Here is a 19,767-nt window from a genome sequence, read left to right as displayed (position 1 = left end):
CACAACTGAGCAACTAAACACCACCACCACCAGTTTATACTAATGAATTAAGCTGCTTGTTGAACAGCAACTAATTTTTTTTTCCAGAGTACTGCCATTTCTGGAAGGCAATACTCAAATTTCAAAAATCAGACAGTATATTCTGTCTCATATTAGAAATGCACTTTAAACAACAGGATAATCCATAGAAAGTGTTTCTTTTACCACTTAGGGCCTCACACAGTAATCATTTCATAGATGTTGTTATTATTAAGACACATGCACAGAGAATGAGACTAAATATGCTCTAGTCATAAAGATATTAATCTGAATATCATCTAACAGCATTCACCTAATGGTTTAGAAAGCACCTAATCAAAACGATAGCAAACTTAAGAATTATGTGCTGTATTATAAAGCACATATTATATATTATATTGGATATCAGTATACTCTTATGTACCATCCAAGGAATGTAATTTAAAACATCCAGGTAGACTTAAGCATGCACTCAACTTTCACACTGATCTTTTTGATGCTTTACCAACAAGAGCTCTAACCTGATGATTCAGTGATTTCTCAGAGGTTAACATCATCATGTTACTGAATACTGCTTGTATGTTCCACTATCAAAAATACAGGTAATAATGTAAGTCAACTATACTTCAATTAAAAAAAACACTAGTAATAAATTAAAAGAATTTCAGCATTAAGATCTTCACTTTCTAACCTTAAAATAGAAGCAGAATGCTAAAGGTGGGCATATAAATTATATTGATAACAAACTTACTTTCAGCCTTTCCATCTGGTGCTATGAATAAATGGGTTTTTAGTGTATTTTTTCTTTAATTCAAACTAGGGCTAGTTAAGTCTTCTTGGAGTCCCATACAGACTGTATTTCAGCTAAACCAAACCACACTAAGTAACGTTTCTACTGAAGAGACCACTTGACCATCAGTAACAATTTTGCAATGGAAGTTTCCTAAGAGCTAGAAAGGGAGCAATCTGAGACAATTTTTTTCCTGAATGAGTCTTTACCACAGTCACTCAGGAACACACCTTACGTGTACTATTAAGACTCAAAAGGGTTTTTTCCTGATTGCTAAAACCCTGAGATTTTAGTAAAAGGAAATCTCCAGTGTGACAATTCCAAAAACCAGTCAGTCTGAAGTCTGAGTCACTTTGCCTAACAAGCAATTTCATCATTAAAATTTTGTAATAATCATTGCCTTTGTGCAACAGTGCTATAATTTTTAAAGACAATAAGGAGCAAATAATTAGTAAACACAAATTGAGCCAAGTTTTCTAACAAAAGAGCCATTAAAAAGAGCAAGATGCAGAAAGTCAAACATAACAAGTAAACATACAGAACATTACTATTTATTGTTTGTATACCATAAAACTTTAAAATTATACATAGGAATAACACCTACCAAAAAAGAGAATTTACTGCTCAAGGTGGAGGTGGAAGAGATGGAAATGGACTTTAGTGGCATCTGTGATATTTTATTTTCCAAAAAACATCTAAAGTCTAAAGCAAATGGGACAAAGCACTAACATCTGCTAAATCTAAGTGGTGGGTTACTTCTCTGTATTTAAAATATCTCCTAATTTAAAATAAAATTTTAAAATGATTGCAAATGGCCAAATAAACTGAGAACTACATACTTGTATGGTGTTCAAAATGGAATCTCCAAGATCTAGAGAAATAATCTCAATTAACAACAAAACAGCTATCTGAAGACTCAGTCCTTTGCCACTGACTCACATACAGATTACAATAAGATTTACTTTACAGTAAGAACAGGCTCATTTATGTAGCAAAGTTCAGAGAAGTCTCATTGATAATTTACTATTCAAGACCACATTTATGTAGGCTACATTGTACAATATCAATTATCAAGAACCAGGAAGTTAAAAAAAAAAAAGCCTTTATGAAAGCAAGAAGAGATGATACAAAGTCCATACAATAAAGCTCATACCCTTCACTCAGAAGAGAATCCATCAAACACATTTAGAAAAAATTTTTAAGCTCAAACAAGCTTGTTTATCTGGTTACTTAGACCTATTCAGATCAAGTTTAGTAAAACAGAAGAGGGAAGAAATTGCACAATAGGGAGCAACAACACACAATAAGCAGCAAGTAATAACTTGAGAATAAGGAAAACCAAAAACTTTAAAGAACAGATATGAAACTAACAAATTATAGTACACAGTTCCGGGTAATCTATGGTTATAAGTATCAGTGACATATTGAGAATGCTGTCCAGTATTTAGAAAACCTAGAATATGAGGAATCACAGAGTTTAAAAAGATAAATATTTCCATCAAATCAGTAAATATTTTTTAAAGTCTGAGTGTCTCAAAGAGTAAGCTTCATTTTATCTGGAAAACTCACTGCAGAATTCACTGCCACATGATACTGGATAAAACTTACCATACAAAACTTTCTTATACTCGGGGGTTTCCTCAATGACACATTTCAAGAAACATAATAGAAATCTGAACAAATTCAATTCCTTATGACCAATCTTTCAAATTTACTTTAAGACCATTTAGTGATTTAGCATAATGCTGGACAAAATTAATTACTTTTATCTTTTTTAAAGGTAAAAAAAAAACCTACCAAAATGACTGCATAGAAAATCTGCAAAATTTGGGCAGAAACTTCTGTAACACAGGGTTGACAATAACATCCATTTAGGTGCCAAGTTTCAGTCTGCCAAACAATCTACTGTATCTGTAACTCTCCTCAAAGTGCCAATTTAGTCATCTCCATCATGAATATTTTGTTGGCAGAGGCCAGGGATTGTTTAGGATATCCTGACTGCTATTTCTCTGGCACAGGTAAACTATTTCCATAACACAATTACTGTATAAAGCACTATACACTCATAACTAGGAACTGTCACCACTCACATAAACTTGTAATCTATTTTTAAATGAATTACCCACAAAGAAACAGAGTCAGAATTTGAAATAGCTATGAAAGTCTATTCCTCTCATATATCCTAATGTAAAAGGAGGGGAAAGGGAATGTCCCATTTTTCTAGGCCCATGATAACACATTTTCAAAACCTGCTGAATTAGACCACACACACTTATGTAAAAGACAACTATTTTTTAAATCAGTGCACATTGACTAATTCATCTTTCCCAGGAGTCCACACCCAGGCCCGGTTAAAAATCCACTAAATTTCTAACATGTAACCTGTACAAATACTCTGGGCTTATTACAAAATTTTGCAACTAAAGCAACCAAGCAACTTGTACACTTTGTGCAATGTAATTCCAAACTGTTAGGGAACTGACACAATATCAGTTATCAATTTGGCTTCCAGAGATATAATTTTCTCCACATTTTTAGACTTCCACAGTCAGATACCACCTAATCCCACAGGTTAAACTTACTGCTCCAATCTATATTTCAAAAACATCAATATATGCTAACAACTGTTAACTTTTTACTAATGTTAACTCCTCTTTACATTTTCAAATGCGGCAATGTGTACAATTAAAAAGTCCAATCTTCCTTTAATAAAACCTGTTTTTTTTCCTTGTATCAGATTAACAAGTCCCTGCTAATACCTAGTACATTACCATGTGCTCCCTCAATGTCCCAAACCAGCCTTCCATATATTTCTCATTTCTTTCAAAAAGCCAAGTAGAAAATGAGCCAAGTAGAAAACAGGTAAGGATAAGCATGTCACTGCTTGCTGTTCTACCCTAACATTTAAATAAAACCTTTATTAACAATTTTTTTCTGAAATTTTCCCCTATACCTCTCAAAATTATGAACCCATTATGGGATATACCTCTCAAAATTATGAACCTATTAGGGTATACTTCTCAAAATTATGAATCCATTATGGGGTAAAACAACTATGGAGTAAAAAAACAAATGATTTTTTTTTTTAATGTTAGCCTTTTGACATAATGCGAACTCATTCATTGCTAGGTCCTTCTTCCCGCAGGTCTGCCAAGTCACAAGACACACTACTGTTTACACTCCCTCCCATCTGCCCCCAGCCAATATATATCAAACATTCTGTAGTCACTTGGCTCAAACAAACAGTCTCCCAAATAACCCTCTCAAAGCCTAATTTAGACCCAAGGTGCACTCATTCTGATTCATATTCTCAATGGAAAATTTTTAAATCACCTGACTTTCACAGGGGTAAGTTTCGTCTTTAGGTGCAGCCAGACCACAGAGCCCTCATGCTTTCCTACAAGCACCCCAAATCTGACAGTATACTTTTTAATTCTACACTTTCAGACACATTTTCAACCTGAGTACTCGGCTTTCAAATACAACTGCCAACTTTCAATTCATTCCAACGCTATGCTAGTCTACATTTCTTGTATTTCATTGCTACATACACCCTGTTCTTTAAGATTGAGGCCTACTGATTTTCCCCCCTAACTGCAGTAGTAAAAGAAATTAAACAAAATATATTTACCATCATTCTTTTTAAAGGTAACAAGTAAAAGATATTTAAAGATATCGTTACAAGATATTTAAAGGTACTAGTAAACAGTTCTCATTTTTCATTACTAACTTCACATAATACATCACACAACACGGTATCACAAATGTCTATTGTTCCTGACCTTTGTAGGGCATCAATACTAACGATCTCCAAAATCAAACAATACTTTAGATAATCTGCGGGGGGAGGGGCGGGGGAGCATGATTCACCAAAAACTGCAATGAAGAGTAATGGAATATTTTCACCAGTGGTATACTAAAACTAATGGCTTCTTTCAGAGAAGCAGAGGGTACCGCTAAGCCACCATCACTGTAGCAATAAATCCACCTGCTTCAAAGGCTGCAAAGCTAGGAAGATGGGAGGAAAAGCGGAGACGGGGGTCCTCCTTCAGCTTCTCTAGATGTTAGGAGAGAACAAAGTCACTGCTGCGCTGTCACTACAGGGGAAGGGGGAGGGGGCGGATCATCTTAGAAACCCTGCCCCTGGGCCGGAGCAGGCGGAGAGAACTCAGCTAGGCTGCACGGGATTAACATTCTCCTTCTCACTCTCTTCCCCCTTCTAGAATCCCCTCCTCTCTAACGCGCGGCACCCGGAGTCCCAGATGACTGCCCCTTCCAAAGTGTCCTCCGTGGGGCGTAGGGAGAACGACGGAAAAGGCTGAGCATGGACTTCGATGACCCCCCTGGCCTCCCCAACACCCTCCAGCCTCTCTCAGACCACGACCAAGCCTGGAAGGGCCACAGTCTGGGGGAGGCCCCACACAGGTGTGCTGGCCCCAGAGGCGCGCGGCCCGGGCCCTAGCCCAGCAGGGCAGAGCACACAGACCGGGCGCCCAGCGGCCGCCCCAGAGGGGCGCGCCCGTCCCCGAGCCGGCCTCCCCAGCCCCAGGTCCGCAGCGCCCAGGCCCGCCCGCCCGGTCGGGCCCCCAGCCCAGCCCGCGGGCGCGGCCTAAGTGCTTGCCCGGCAGCTCGCCCCCGGCGCCCGAGGGTCGCCGTACCTGGGCGGAGGCCTCCAGCTTGCCCTCGAAGGTGAAGTCCAGCAAGTCGGGCTTGAGGCAGAGGCTGTAGTTGATGGGGGAGACGTCGGCAGGCAGCCGCTCGAAGGGCCTCTTCTCCGGCATCGCGGCGAGGCCCAGGCTGTGGAGGCGGCGGCGGCGGCGAGAGGAGCGGCTGAGGAGGAGAAGGAGGAGGGGAGGAGGCGGAGGGCCGAGGAAGAGCAGGCGGCGAGCAAGGGAGGGGGCGGCGGCTGCCAGCCACATCCACCGAGCGCCGGCGACCGCCTGAGGAGAGCGACCGGGGGAGTCTGGGGGCGGGAGAGAGACCCAGCCCGAGCGTCAGGGGCCAGGAGGGAGGCAGTGCGGGCGGGCGGGCTGGCGGGCCGGCTGCCTACGGGGAAGGGGGCGGAGGGGAGGGAAGGGGAGGAGGGCCAGCAGGGAGGGGAGGCGGTGGCAGCAGCAGCTGCGTGCGCGGCCCCGCGGGGCGGGCGCGCCTCCGCCCATGTGCGCGCACGCGCCGAGGCTGGGGAAGGAGCGGCGAGGGCGCGGCCAGCTGGGCGGGAGAATGCGGGTTAGCGAGCGAGCCTCGGAGGCGGGAGGGGGCTGCTGGCGCTGCACCTGTCGGCGCCGCCGCGGACAGCGGACTCCTCCCGGAGCCGGAAGAAGCCCCGAAGGGTTTGAGAAGCAGAGAAAAGGTGTGAGGGCTCCCTTATCACACCCCCACGCCCCCCACATTCCCCTCACCGCCCCCCCCACCTCCATCCCCGGGCTGTCTTTGGAGTAGAAACCTATGCAGTTGGTCAGTGCAAAATGTTAAAATACCAATTCAGAACAAAATCCCAGCCTAGATTTTTAGCTCCAGATCAACAGAAAGCCCTGACTGGAGTCTCTTTGGCCGTAATTATTCCTGTTATTTTCAGTGTAACCTCAAGGGATGATATGAAAAATTTTGTCAGAAAATCTTAATAATCCAGGTTACTAAAATCAGTAAGATTTGGACCTTTGAGCAAGTGCTTTCAAAAGTTAGAAGTTTTGTTTTCATGATTTCATGTTAAAAAATAAGATATGTTTCACTTTTTTTCTGGTTTCATCTTTGTTTCTACTTTTAAAAAATAAAGAAATAAAAGACCTGGATATTCCCTGACCGTCCAATGGTTAGGACTCTGCTCTCACTGCCAGGGTCTGGGTTCTATCTGTGGTGGAGGAACTGAGATGCCACAAGCCCTGCAGTGTGGCCAAAAAAATTATAGTCATAAAAGACCTTTTACCAATTGTGGCCTCTTTAAAGGTAAATTAGCTGTGGCTCCCTCAGTTTTATAGCCATCTCACAAATTGAGGCATATATTTTTTAACATAAATATATATTATACATAAATGTGTATATATTTAAATATGTTTTAAAGTGTCAAGGATGAGGAGATTTTATCTATCCCCTTGTTCCTTTATAGAACCTTCTTATATAGCACCCCTTAATTGTCAAAACTCAGTGCTGAAGGCTGTACTGAACCAGAATTGTCCAATAGAAATATAATGCAACCTAGCTAACTAACTTTAAATTTTCTAATAGCCACATCAAAAACAGGAAAAATGTGAAATTGATACATCTTATTTAACCCAGTATATGCAAAATATTATCATTTCAGCATGTAACCAATATAAAAATATTAACGAGAGAATTCTATGGTGGCCTGATGGTTAGGATTCCTTTCACTGCCATGGCTTAGATTCAATCCTGGTTGGAGAAACAGATCCCACAAGCTTTGCAGCCATATATATATATATATATATATACATATATATATGTATATGTATATATGCATATAGTATATATATGTGTATATATGCAACTTTTTTCCATAATAAGGGTTGAAATCCAGTGTATATTTTACATTTACAGCACATCTCAACTCTGACTTGGCACATTCTGAGTGCTTAACAGTTGCATGTGACTAATAGCTATTATCAATATATTGATCAGCACCATCTTAGACTCTAGGCCTGTCCTCCTATCCTCTGAATCCTACAAACCTTTTAGAACAGACTGAAAAGCTGCAATCCTTTCAAACTAAGATGTGAGATGGGGCCTTTTGTTACATGGATGCATTTCTGTGACCATTTTTGGTCATAAACTAATAATATAATTCTAATATAATTTGTTAATCTACTAATAACATATTGAATGCTTACTAAACACTTTACATGTATTAATTCATTTAATCCATTCAACAATTCTTGTAGGTCAACACCATTATCCTCATTTTACAGATGAGAAAACAGACACACAGAAATTTAGTGACTTGCCCAAGGTTGTACAGCTAGTAAATGGCAGAGCTGGCATTAAGACTCAGCCATTTTTTTTTCCCTCCTGGAAAATTTTGTTGCAGCTTCCCTATTTCCTAATTCTCCAGAACCATACAAAAAAGATCTTAATTACCCAGATAACCACGATGGTGTAATCACTCACCTAGAGCCAGACACCCTAGAGTGCAAAGTCAAGTGGGCCTTAGGAAGCATCACTGTGAGCAAAGCTAGTGGAGGTGACGGAATTCCAGCCGAGCTATTTCAAATCCTAAAAGATGATGCTTTTCAAGTGCTGCACTCAATATGCCAGCAAATTTGGAAAACTCAGCAGTGGCCACAGGACTGCAAAAGGTTAGTTTTCATTCCAATCCCAAAGAAAGGCAATACCAAAAACGTTCAAACTACCACACAATAGCACTCATCTCACACACTAGCAAAGTAATTTTGAGCTAGCCTAGCTCAAAATTCTCCAAGCTAAGCTTCAACAGAATGTGAACTGAGAAATTCCAGATGTTCAAGCTGGGTTTAGAAAAGGCAGAGGAACCAGAGATCAGATTGCCAACATCCGTTGGATCATAGAAAAAGCAAGAAAATTCCAGAAAAACTTCTACTTCATTGACTACGCTAAAGCCTTTGACTATGTGGATCACAACAAACTGGAAAATTCTTCAAGAGATGGGAATACCAGACCACCTTACCTGCCTCCTGAGAAATCTGTATGCATATCAAGAAGCAACAGTTAGAACTGGACATGGAACAATGGACTGGTTCTAAATTGGGAAAGGCGTACATCAAGGCTGTGTATTGTCACCCTGCTTATTTAACTTATATGCAGAGTACATCATTCGAAATGCCGGGCTGGATGAAGCACAAGCTGGAATCAAGATTGCTGAGAGAAATATCAATAACCTCAGATATCAGATGACACCACCCTGGCAGAAAGTGAAGAGGAACTAAAGAGCCCCTTGATGAAAGTGAAAGAGGCGAGTGAAAAAGCTGGCTTACAATTCAACACTTAAAAAACGAAGATCATGGCATCCGGTCCCCTAGATGGGGAAACAATGGTAACAGTGACAGACTATTTTCTTGGGCTCCAAAATCACTGCAGATGGTGACTGCAGCCATGAAATTAAAAGACACTTGCTTCTTGGAAGAAAAGCTATGACAAACCTAGACAGCATATTAAAAAGCAGAGACATTACTTTACCAACCAAGGTCCATCTAGTTAAGGCTGTGGATTTTCCATAGTCATATATGGATGTGAGAGTTGGACCATAAAGAAAGCTGAGCGCTGAAGAATTGATGCTTTTGAACTGTGGTGTTGGATGAGACTCTTGAGAGTCCCTTGGACTGCAAGATCAAACCAGTCAATCCTAAAGGAAATCAGTCCTGAATATTCATTGGAAGGACTGATGCTGAAACTGAAACTCCAATACTTTGGCCACCTGATGGGAAGAGCTGACTCATTGGAAAAGACCCTGATGCTGGGAAAGATCAAAGGCATGAGAAGGGGACAACAGAGGATGAGATGGTTGGATGGCATCACCAATTCAATGAACATGAGTTTGAGCAAGCTCCGGGAATTGGTGATGGACAGGGAAGCCTGGCATGCTGCAGTCCATGGGATCACAAAGAGTCGGACACAACTGAGCGACTGAACTGATCTGTACCTCAACTTCTTTAAAAGTTATTTTCATTATGCAAGAACCCATGAGGCTCCCTTTTTCTGTTAAAGCAAATTTAATATATAACCATTTAAGGCTCTCCATGAGCTGTCCTTACCATTTTCTCAGACTTGTTTCTCTTTACCCTTTAACACAGATTCTCCAGTCTTAGCAAGCTAACCTGTTTATCACTTGGTTCTTAGAGCTTGCTCACTATCTCTTCTTTACCATTGCTCATGCATTATTGCTTGGAAAGACCTCATCCTTCTTGGCAAACCCATGCCCCTCCCTTCCTTCAAAACTCACCTCTTCCAGAAAGTCCTCATTGACTAACTCCACCCAGCGGTAACCCATTTCCTATCATCTCTCAAGTACTGGCTTTTGCTGACTTATTTGTACTTGTTCTGTTCTGTCATTTTAATTTGTCTTATATACATATCTTTTTAAGATGTACTACCGGCAAGAGCTTGACTTCTTATTCTCCTGTAACTGTCAGAACCGAGCCCTGCACAAAGTACATCTCAATTGTTATTGACCCGACTAACCAGTTGACCAAGAGATAATACTTTACCCTTTGTATTGAAGGGTAAGAAAACCCTCTGTGTTGTGTGCTCCACAGAGAAACTATGTGAACCTAAGGCTAGAGGCAACCTTTTTTTATAAAATCACAGGAATGATTTTTGAAAAGCAAAACAAAAACCTACTAGGGCTAATGGACTTCATGGCAACAGTAATTGTGACCTTGCTGAAGATAAAGGGGAAAACCTTACTTGGCCCCATCCCTAGTCCCATGACCTGGAGGTTCCTATGCAGCAAGTCAAGATTGAACCCAGGCCTTCTGGGATAGAGGAATGGAAGATAGCATATAGTTCCCATAAAAAGACTAAGGATCTGACATATGCTGCAGACAGTCTTCTCTGGGATGACTTAAATGAAGTTTAAGGCTCTCAGAAATTAATTTCCCTCCAATGGGGCTTCAGAAAGAATGGAAAAGGCAATATATTTTAAGGTCATTAGCAGCACTTCCAACAGATTTCTTGGCTTCTCTCTTTAACTGGTAATAATGGCCTTAAAGCATGTAAGTGCATAATGCATACTTTTCTCAAAGAAAAGTATTATATTCACTTGTGGTTTGAGAATTTCTAAAAAAAAAAATCTGTCATGTTCTTAATATCAGAATGATCTTCCTAGCATGAGTTGGAGTAAAAGGATATACAGTTGGCCCCTGGACAACCCAGGTTTGAACTAGTCCACTTATACTTGGTTTTTTTTTTTTTTTTTCAGTTAATACAAACCATAGGACTACATGATCTGTGGTTGATTGAATCCTCAGATGCAGGGGACTCACTATAAAGTTATATTAATAGACAGATTTTTTTTGACTGGAGAGAGTAGTCAGTGCCCCTAATCTCTATGCTGTTCAAGGGTCAACTATATAAGGCAAATGTAAGTCACTGAAAGAGATGTTTCACAGCAAAGAGAATATAAAGGAACTGGGTTACGGATCCAAAATACTCCCCACATTACATGAAAGTAAAGCATTATTGTAACCATTTAGTTTCACTGACTCAGAAATTATAGGCTTCAATGTCAGTTTTGAACTTGTAACTCTAGTACCACTAAGGTGAGTCTTACCTGAGGAAGATGGTGAAGGGGTTCCAAAAACCAGGGAAACAAAAAGTTGGAGAGCAATCCATAGGTAGCTGATGCCATGAGATCGCAGCCTTCACTCTTTTCTGTAACTTAAAATGGCTGTTGGAATGACCGTTGGGGAGTAGAGAGAATGTTGCCTGCCTATCCTGTGTTCTTCATGAAAGAGAAGTAGATTAATTCCGTATGCTTTATTTAAAATATGGATAATAACGATACATAACAGGTGATATATGTATGTGTGTCTGTATGTATTCATTCCTTTATTTATTTGAGGATGGCAATATGACATTATATACATCCAAATATGGCCAAAGAAAGGCCCTCAGAGTTGGAAAGAGTTTTATTTCTCTTGGTATCTTTCCATCAGGAAGTTGAAAAAGTCATGCATTTCCACCTCCACCTGTCTTACTTCCTTTCTAGCACCTCCCCTCCTTTTTTTCTTCCCTTTCCCAGTACTTCTGCGTCCTTTTTCAGTAACACCACTCCAGGATTATTTACCAATCCTGAGTGACTGGGCAACTACATGACTAAACGCAGGCCCTTTGTTGATGATCTTCAAGTTGAGATGAGCCTGTTTGGCCCTGTCCTCTTATGAAGGGTCAGTCACCAGACTCTTGCAGAACATGAATTACAGAATAAGGCCAACGCCCTCTGCTGCAGGGAAGAATGCATATATCTGTGTCTGATGCGTGGGTCCCTGGAATGCTGCTACAACATTTCCCATGAAATCACAAGTCTTTAAAGGTTAGTGTTCTTCTGGAGCTGGCATGCTAGAATTAACTTAGCAATGGTGTTGCCTTGACTTCAAATCCCAAAAAAATAAGTGAGGGCTCAGGTTGAACTAGACCAGTGAAGTAGCCAAGAGCATTATCTCGGCAACTTGGCAACAGTCAGATAGCCTCAGTTTCTCCACCCTTGGCTCTATTTCTATTTGTTTTTTAAATCCCTGACAAGAAGAATTTACATCAGAATTAGTCCTCCCTTAAGTCTTGACCTCTTACCTCAAAGAGAATAATCTCACCCATGTCCAACCCTAGGTTAAGGGTGGGGTGAAGAAAAGACACTCAAAACATTAAGGCCTGCCAACCTGCCTTTGAAATTTTAGCCATATCTTAAATAACTGAGGATGAAAATCTGCTGCTGCCAGGCTCCCTACAGAATTTGCATTGGAATCAAGATAAATAAACACTTGAAAAGTGTAGAGGGAGTTAGAAATTAGCTTGTGGTCTGCTTATGCACAGGACTGAACTGAAAGTTATCTTGTCCTCAATAAAAAAAGAATAAAATAATAATTCCAGAGGGGAAGAGAGATTGAAAGGTAGGCATCTAGTCCCCTTTCATTTGCAGATGTTCTGCATTATTTTAGGAAAATAGTCTTGGAATATGGAGGCTAGCCTTTGAGATCTGGTGCCTGTTTTTTCCAAAATAAAATTTAGAGGGTATCATCTCTGTATTGTGGATTGACTCAAGAAGAAGCCACAGAGACAAAAAGCAGTTCAGACTATTCATATTCTTTAGTCCTTGGGAAGCCATACCAGCAGATTTCTAGATATGGTCTATTTTAGTTCAAAGTGAGATCACACTGTATAAAATATATATTCACTGAGAAGGAGGCAGAGCACAGATACCCTGGGGACCTGACATCAGAAATTAGGGCAGGCCAAAAAAAAAAACAACAACAAAACTCTTTAGACAAAAAGGTACAATTCAGACATTCAAGATACATAGATATATAGATATATATTTATTTATTTGACTGCATCAGGTTGTAGGCTTAATTGCTCCCTAGCATGTGGGATCTTAGTTCCCCAACCAGAGACTGAATCCACGTTCCCTGCAGTGCAAGGCGGATTCTTAACTGCTGGAACACCAGGGAAGTCCTGGGAACAATGTGTGTGTATATATATATATATTTTTTTTTTTTTTTTTTTTTTTGCCCCAAACCTAGATTAGCTACTTAGTGGGAACACAGTCTTTGGAACTCTACATCAGGAAGCCCTGAACTCTTTCTGTCCTGTTCTGATATGTCTCAGTGCCAAGTGATGCCAAAATATGACATCTTTGTTTGACCCTATGTACTTTTACGAAAATGATTTATTATTATCTTATCTCAGTTTAAGAGGATATCATGTAGAGGGGAGGCTGACAGGACCAAAGAAGTTGAAAAGTTAGAGGAGAGGAAAAGGAGTTGCTATTTTACCGATAGTGCTATTCTTACTGTTTGACAGGGTAAATCATGTTCTTTGGTTTATAAGCCCCTTTTATTTTTTCTGAGAGTTAGAATACTTCAGTTCTGTCCAGGTTGAGTTCAGACTTGAAGTTTACAAATTGCAGTCCTGAAAGCTGACACTTGTTTTATACTCCTAAATAAGAAATTAAAATTAAATGGTAAAATCTTTAAGATCTTAGTTTTCTCTGACTTTCCCCATCCTCATGGTAAAGGGACAGAGAAGCCCAATATGCTGTATTACAAACACTAGGATTCAAACTTAAATTTTAAGGATAGGCACAGTCAATTGAAAACAAGTTCCTTTTGCTCTGTTCTTTTTATTATTTTTATAAGGGATTTCAAATAAAAAGGATCAGAAAGTTACAGAGATAGATTTTTACAGTTAATTTGGGGGAGTAATTTGCCCCAAATTAACTGCAAAAAAAAGCCATGAAGAGAATTTGTGATTCCTGGTCCTGTCCTTTCCAAATATCCATGCCATCATAGGTAACTGTCAGAGGACAAGTGCTGAAATATTAGGAGGACTGACTACATGCCCTAGATTTTACTGGACAGTCCTGTTTTCAAATATTCTCCATGGCTGTTGTCATAGCCATATAAATGTCCTAGAAATCCCAAAATTCTGGCATTTGAGTTTAAAGAAAATGAAAGAATTGTGGGCCTGGGAGTCAAGGCAAAGAGGGCACATGATAGCTGGTAAGGCCAGGAATAGGGAGGAGACAGAAAGATCTGATTGCTAGAATAACCAGGCAGCTCAAATGAAGGTAATAGAATCTCACACCACAGAGCATCAGCTAATGCTAAGAAGAATGCTCCCTCCATGAGCATTCAAAGCAGACTCAGAACAATGTTGCTGTTTTCAGCCTACCTCTGGAGTACTGGTACTCCAGCCTCCATTAAAGAGTATGAGATCTGACAGAAGGAGATTTGCCATAGTAACAAGTCCTATAAAGTAGAACAACGCCAGTAATCCTTTAGTGAAAGAGGTGGGGGGAATACTCTCATTAGAAAAAAAATATTTTCATGCAGCAAATTTGAAGTCTTCCAGGTGCTTTACAAAATCAGGTCTGTTCATTCCTCAGGACTAGCAAACCTAACAAGAGAAACAAGTTCTCTAGGTTCATAAATCCATATGGTTAATCCTAGGCTCTCAGCCCCTATACAAACAAACTCTAGAGATCCAACTGAAGTATATACTCTTTACTTACAACTAATCCATTACCACTCTAAATAATAGGGATACGTTTAAATGTTTTTCACAGTATTTTTTGTGAAAGAGTGTAGGAATCTGTGGAGCAGAAGAAAGGTTCAGTTCTTTTTGTTTTATCATGATCATTGTTGTTTGGTCACTAAGTCATGTCTGACTCCTTGCAACCCCATGGACTCTAGCCCTCCAGCTTCCTCTGTTCATGAGATTTCCCAGGCAAGAATACTGGAGTGGGTTGTCATTTCCTTCTCCAGGGGATCTTCCCAACCCAAGGATCAAACCTGCATCTCCTGCAGAATTGCAAGTGAATTCTTTACTGCTGAGCCCCCGATAAGTCCCATCATGACAGTTGCTAATCTTGTAATTCCATGGAGTAAACCTCAAGGTACATTCTCATCAGCCAGATTGGCAGGCAGGGGTGGGGGGTGGTGAGGGGCAAGGGAGGGCTCCTGTTCTGCAGAATAGGCCAAGTTCAGTTCAGTTCAGTCGCTCAGTCGTGTCCGACTCTTTGCGACCCCATGAATTGCAGCACGCCAGGCATCCCTGTCCATCACCAACTCCCGGAGTCTACCCAAAGCCATGTCCATTGAGTCAGTGATGCCATCCAACCATCTCATCCTCTGTCGTCCCCTTCTCCTCCCGCCCCCAATCCTACCCAGCATTAGGGTCTTTTCCAATGAGTCAACCCTTCGCATGAGGTGGCCAAAGTATTGGAGTTTCAGCTTCAACATCAGACCTTCCAATGAACACCCAGGATTGATCTCAAAATTTTAAGATGGATTGATTGGATCTCCTTGCAGTCCAAAGGACTCTCAAGAGTCTTCTCCAACACCACAGTTCAAAAGCATCAATTCTTCGGCGCTCAGCTTTCTTCACCGTCCAACTCTCACATCCATACATGACCACTGGAAAAACCATAGCCTGGACTAGACGGACTTTTGTTGGCAAAGTAATGTCTCTACTTTTAAATATGCTGTCTAGGTTGGCCATAACCTTCCTTCCAAGGAGTAAGCGTCTTTTAATTTCATGGCTGCAGTCACCATTAGCAGTGATTCTGGAGCCCAAAAAAATAAAGGCCAAGTAGCTTTCCCAAATACTAGGATTGCCAGATAAACTACAGGTCGGCTATTTAAATTTGATCTTCAGATAAACAATAAGTTTTTAAAGTTGGTTTTTATTACAAATATGTTTTAAATATTTCATGGGAGCTGCTAACACTAAAATATGCAATATTTGGGAGGAACACTTATACTAAAAACTATTGTTTATCTGAAATTCAAATTTAATTGAAGATTCGATTCTAGATTTTTATTTGCTAAATCTGGCAACTACACCAGTAGCCTGCTTTCAGATTTTGAAGATGGCAGCCAATGGCTTTTGAACTGTTTGATTTTATTAAAGGGAATTTAAAAGTAGCTTTGTGTGTTTGCAAAGATCTTTCTCTTGAGAGTCATTGGCATTCTGTCATGTTTAGTCTTTTAGGTTATGAAACCCCTAAAAGGATTCTCTGACTCGCTTCAAATTTTCATATTCCCCAGGGTATTAACTTGAGTGGAAAACAGCATAGGTTGATATCAGCTGGCTCCATAAAAATCAACTTGTCTCTTCAAATATTTCAAATACTTTAAATACTTTTTCTGAGATTATATACCCATGTTCAAAATAGGGTGGTGATTGTGCCATATTTTATAAGAGAAATTGCTTTGAGAGTGATCTTGGCAAGATTATGTGGAATAGCAGCCAAATGCTGATCTACCACACTGGGAAACCAATGATGGTTTTTTATTTCTTTCTCCCACCACTGTTACTATCTTAATATCCTTTTAACATTTCCACTCACCTGCAAATGATTCAGGCAGACATTATAGACCCGATTCTGCCACTTTGGGAGAGATCAAAGCTTAGCCATTTTAATGCAGGAGGGAAAAAAACAACTGTGAATAATAAATATTCACAGAGCTGAAATCAAAGACTATCCCAAGAGAATCACATTTTGCCATAACCCAGGGAGAGAAATCTTTTCCATAATTATTAATAATTTGGTTCTTTAGAAAAATCATCTCTTCACTTGTTTATTAAACATTTACTGAATGCCTAGAGGAACTCATTGTGTGTGTATGTGTATGTGTGCATGCTCAGTCTCTCAGTTGGGTCTGCCTCTTTGCGACCCCATGGACCATAGCCCACAAGGCTCCTCTGTCCATCAGATGGCCCAGGAAAGAATACAGGAGAGGGTTGCCATTTCCTCCTCCAAGGGTTCTTCCCGACCCAGGGATCGAACATGTCTCCTGTGTCTCCTACATCTGCAGGTGGATTCTTTACCACCAAGCCACCTGAGAAGCCCCATGTATGTGTATAACTTGACTGAAATATAATTTTCATGAATAAAATGGACAAATCTTAAATGTTTAGGTCAGTGTCTATCGACAACTGTAACCATTGTGTAACTACTAGTCAAAACAAGATACAGAATATTTTCATCACCCCAGAAAGTTTCCTCATGGCATTTTCAGTCAATCTCCATTCCTGCCCCCACTTCACCCACTTCACCCAAGCAACCCGAGTACTTCCTGATTTCTGTCACCATAGATTCTCTTTGCCTGTTCCTGTACTTCATGTCAGTGAAATCATTTAATATGTGTTATGTGTGTTTGTGTGTATGTGTGGTGTGTGGCTTTATACAACATAATGTTTCTGATCTACCTGTGTGTATCAGTATTCCATTCCATCATATTGCTGAGTAGTATGGTAGGAGGATACTGTAATTTATTTATTCCTTCTCTTATTGAAATGACATTTGTATTATTTCCAGTTTGTGGCTATTGTAACTAAGGCTACCTATGAGGATTCTTATACAGTCTTTTATATATATGTCTTCATTTCTCTTGACTGCGTACTTAAGAATGGAATTCCTGGATCATGGGTTAAATATATGTTTAATTTTGTAAGAAACTGCCAAACAATTCTCCAACGTGGTGGTTCCTTTTTACACTCCCACCAGCACTATATGAAAGTTCCACTTTTTCCACATCTTCATGGACATGTGGTGTTGTCAGTCTTTTTTTAGCCCTTCTAGTGGATGTAATTGATATCTCCTCATGGTTTTAATTTGCGTTTTCCTGCTGGTTACTGGTGTTGAGCATTGTCACAGGTTGAATTCCCTTGGAAGCAGACTCACTGGGAGATTAGTTAGCAGTAGGTTTTTTCAGGGAGAGCACTTGGGCTCAACCTCTGTGCAAGAAAAAAGACAGAAGCATTATTGGACAAGGGAAGAAGTTGAGCTGTTGTACAATGGAGTCTCAGAGGCCTCAGCTGACCTTACCAAGAGTGCTGAAAATGTGCTCAAAAAAAAAAAAAATACAAATGTTCTGAGTTTAGGCATGTGGCTGGACTTCTCTGCCCCCATATTAATGGCCACTGTGACCTTGGGCAAGTCAGTGCTGAGCATAGGCAGTCACTGAAGTGGATTGATTTAAGGCTGTCTGCTGACAGCCTCTCCAACAGCTGAAGAATAAGTCCTTCATTCCAAACGGGAATCAGAGTGTCACATCATAGCACTTGCTACAAGCAGTTTTCATGCCTTATCGGCCATTTATATCTCTCTTTTTGTGAGGCATCTGTTCAAGTCTTTTGCCCATTTTTTAATTGAGTAGCTCAACTTTTTGCTGTTAATTTACAGGCACTCCATAAATTATCTGGATATGAATCCTTGGTCAAGTATATAAATATACAGTGATTACTATTTTTCCCAGTCTGTCATCTGTCTACTCATTTTCTTAGTGATGTAATTTTGATGAAGTCCAGTTTTTCAATTTTTTTCTCTTATGGCTAGTGCTTTTTGTGTCCTCCTGAGAAATGTTTTCTTTCTTCAAGTTTACAAAGATTCTCTTCTGTATTTTTTTCTAGAAGCTATATGGTTCTTGTGCTATTTTAAAAACTAAGGTTTAAAAAAAATTTGTTAAATAAGGTTTACTTAAGGAGGTTTCTGATTATAAAAGGATTACTTGATCAATGTAGGGAATACAGAAATTTTAGATGAGCATTAATAAAATAGTATCAGTAATTCTAAACAAAATCACTGTTAATAATTAGTACACTGACCACCTGTATTTTTTCCAGTGATACACCAACACATGCACTTACACACACGCTTACCATTTTGGGATCATAACCTATTTCACGTAGTATATCATTCAAATATTCATGCTATTAAATATTCTCCATATGACAATGGCTATAAATATATTTTAACTTATTTAATTAACTTATAAACTAGTTAACTTATTTTACTAATTTCCTATTCTTGGATATTTAAAGTGTTTCCAATTATGTTTGCTGTTTTAAATACAATCCATAAAGAACCAAATGCTAAAGTCTTTGACTGTGTGGATCACAACAAACTGTGGAAAATTCTTCAAGAGATGGGAATACCAAACCACCTTACCTGCCTCCTGAGAAATCTGTATGCAGGTCAAGAAGCAACAGTTAGAATGGGACATGGAACAATGGACTGGTTCAAAATTGGGAAAAGAGTATACAAGGCTGTATATCATCACCCTGCTTATTTAACTTCTATGCAGAGTACATCATGTGAAATGCCGGGCTGGATGAAGCACAGGCTGGAATCAAGATTGCCGGGAGAAATATCAATAACCTCAGATATGTAGATGACACTACACTAATGGCAGAAAGCAAAGAGGAACTAAGAGCCTCTTGCTGAAAGTGAAAGAGGAGAGTGAAAAAGCTGGCTTAAAACTCAACATTCAGAAAACTAAGATCATGGCATCTGGTCACATCACTTCATGACAAATAGATGGGGAAACAGTGGAAACAGTGACAGACTTTATTTTCTTGGGCTCCAAAATCACTGTGGACGGTGACTGCAGCCATGAAATTAAAAGACGCTTGCTCCTTGGAAGAAAAGCTATGACAAAACTAAACAAAATATTAAAAAGCAGAATCATTACTTTGCCAACAAAGGTCCATCTAGTCAAAGCTATGGTTTTTCCATAGTTACATATGGATGTGAGAGTTGGACCATAGGAAGGCTGAGCACTGAAGAATTGATGGTTTTGAACTGTGGTGTTGGAGAAGCCTCAAGAGTCCCTTGGACTGCAAGGAGATCCAGCCAGTCAAGCCTAAAGGAAATCAACCCTGAATATTCATTGAAAGGATTGATGCTGAAGCTGAAGCTCCAATATTTTGGCCACCTGATTAGAAGAACTGACTCAGGAAAAGATCCTGATGTT

General features: G+C 39.9%; 1 protein-coding gene across 7 annotated transcripts in view; it reads right to left on the bottom strand.

Annotated features, from left to right (window-relative positions):
* The window catches only part of NPEPPS (aminopeptidase puromycin sensitive), a 136,092-nt gene that overhangs the window by 95,009 nt on the left and 21,316 nt on the right, over nt 1–19,767 (bottom strand). For 2 of the 7 annotated variants that reach the window (XM_081582332.1, XM_081582331.1), the window contains exon 3: nt 5,467–5,638. The exons of 3 other annotated variants lie outside the window; for them this stretch is intronic. In XM_081582332.1, the coding sequence (XP_081438458.1) occupies nt 5,467–5,589 (123 nt within the window). In that variant the 5' untranslated portion in view covers nt 5,590–5,638. Of the gene's footprint in view, nt 1–5,466; nt 5,639–11,063; nt 11,235–19,767 lie in introns of those variants that run through there. 2 more of the 7 variants (XM_081582330.1, XM_081582333.1) reach the window with 2 other exon arrangements.

Source organism: Giraffa tippelskirchi, chromosome 3, assembly GCF_054371585.1.
Source record: "Giraffa tippelskirchi isolate mGirTip1 chromosome 3, T2T-mGirTip1v1.2.pri, whole genome shotgun sequence".
NCBI lineage: Eukaryota > Metazoa > Chordata > Mammalia > Artiodactyla > Giraffidae > Giraffa > Giraffa tippelskirchi.
The sequence above is the reverse complement of the archived record's forward strand: the minus strand, read 5'-3'. Positions and strand labels throughout refer to the sequence as shown.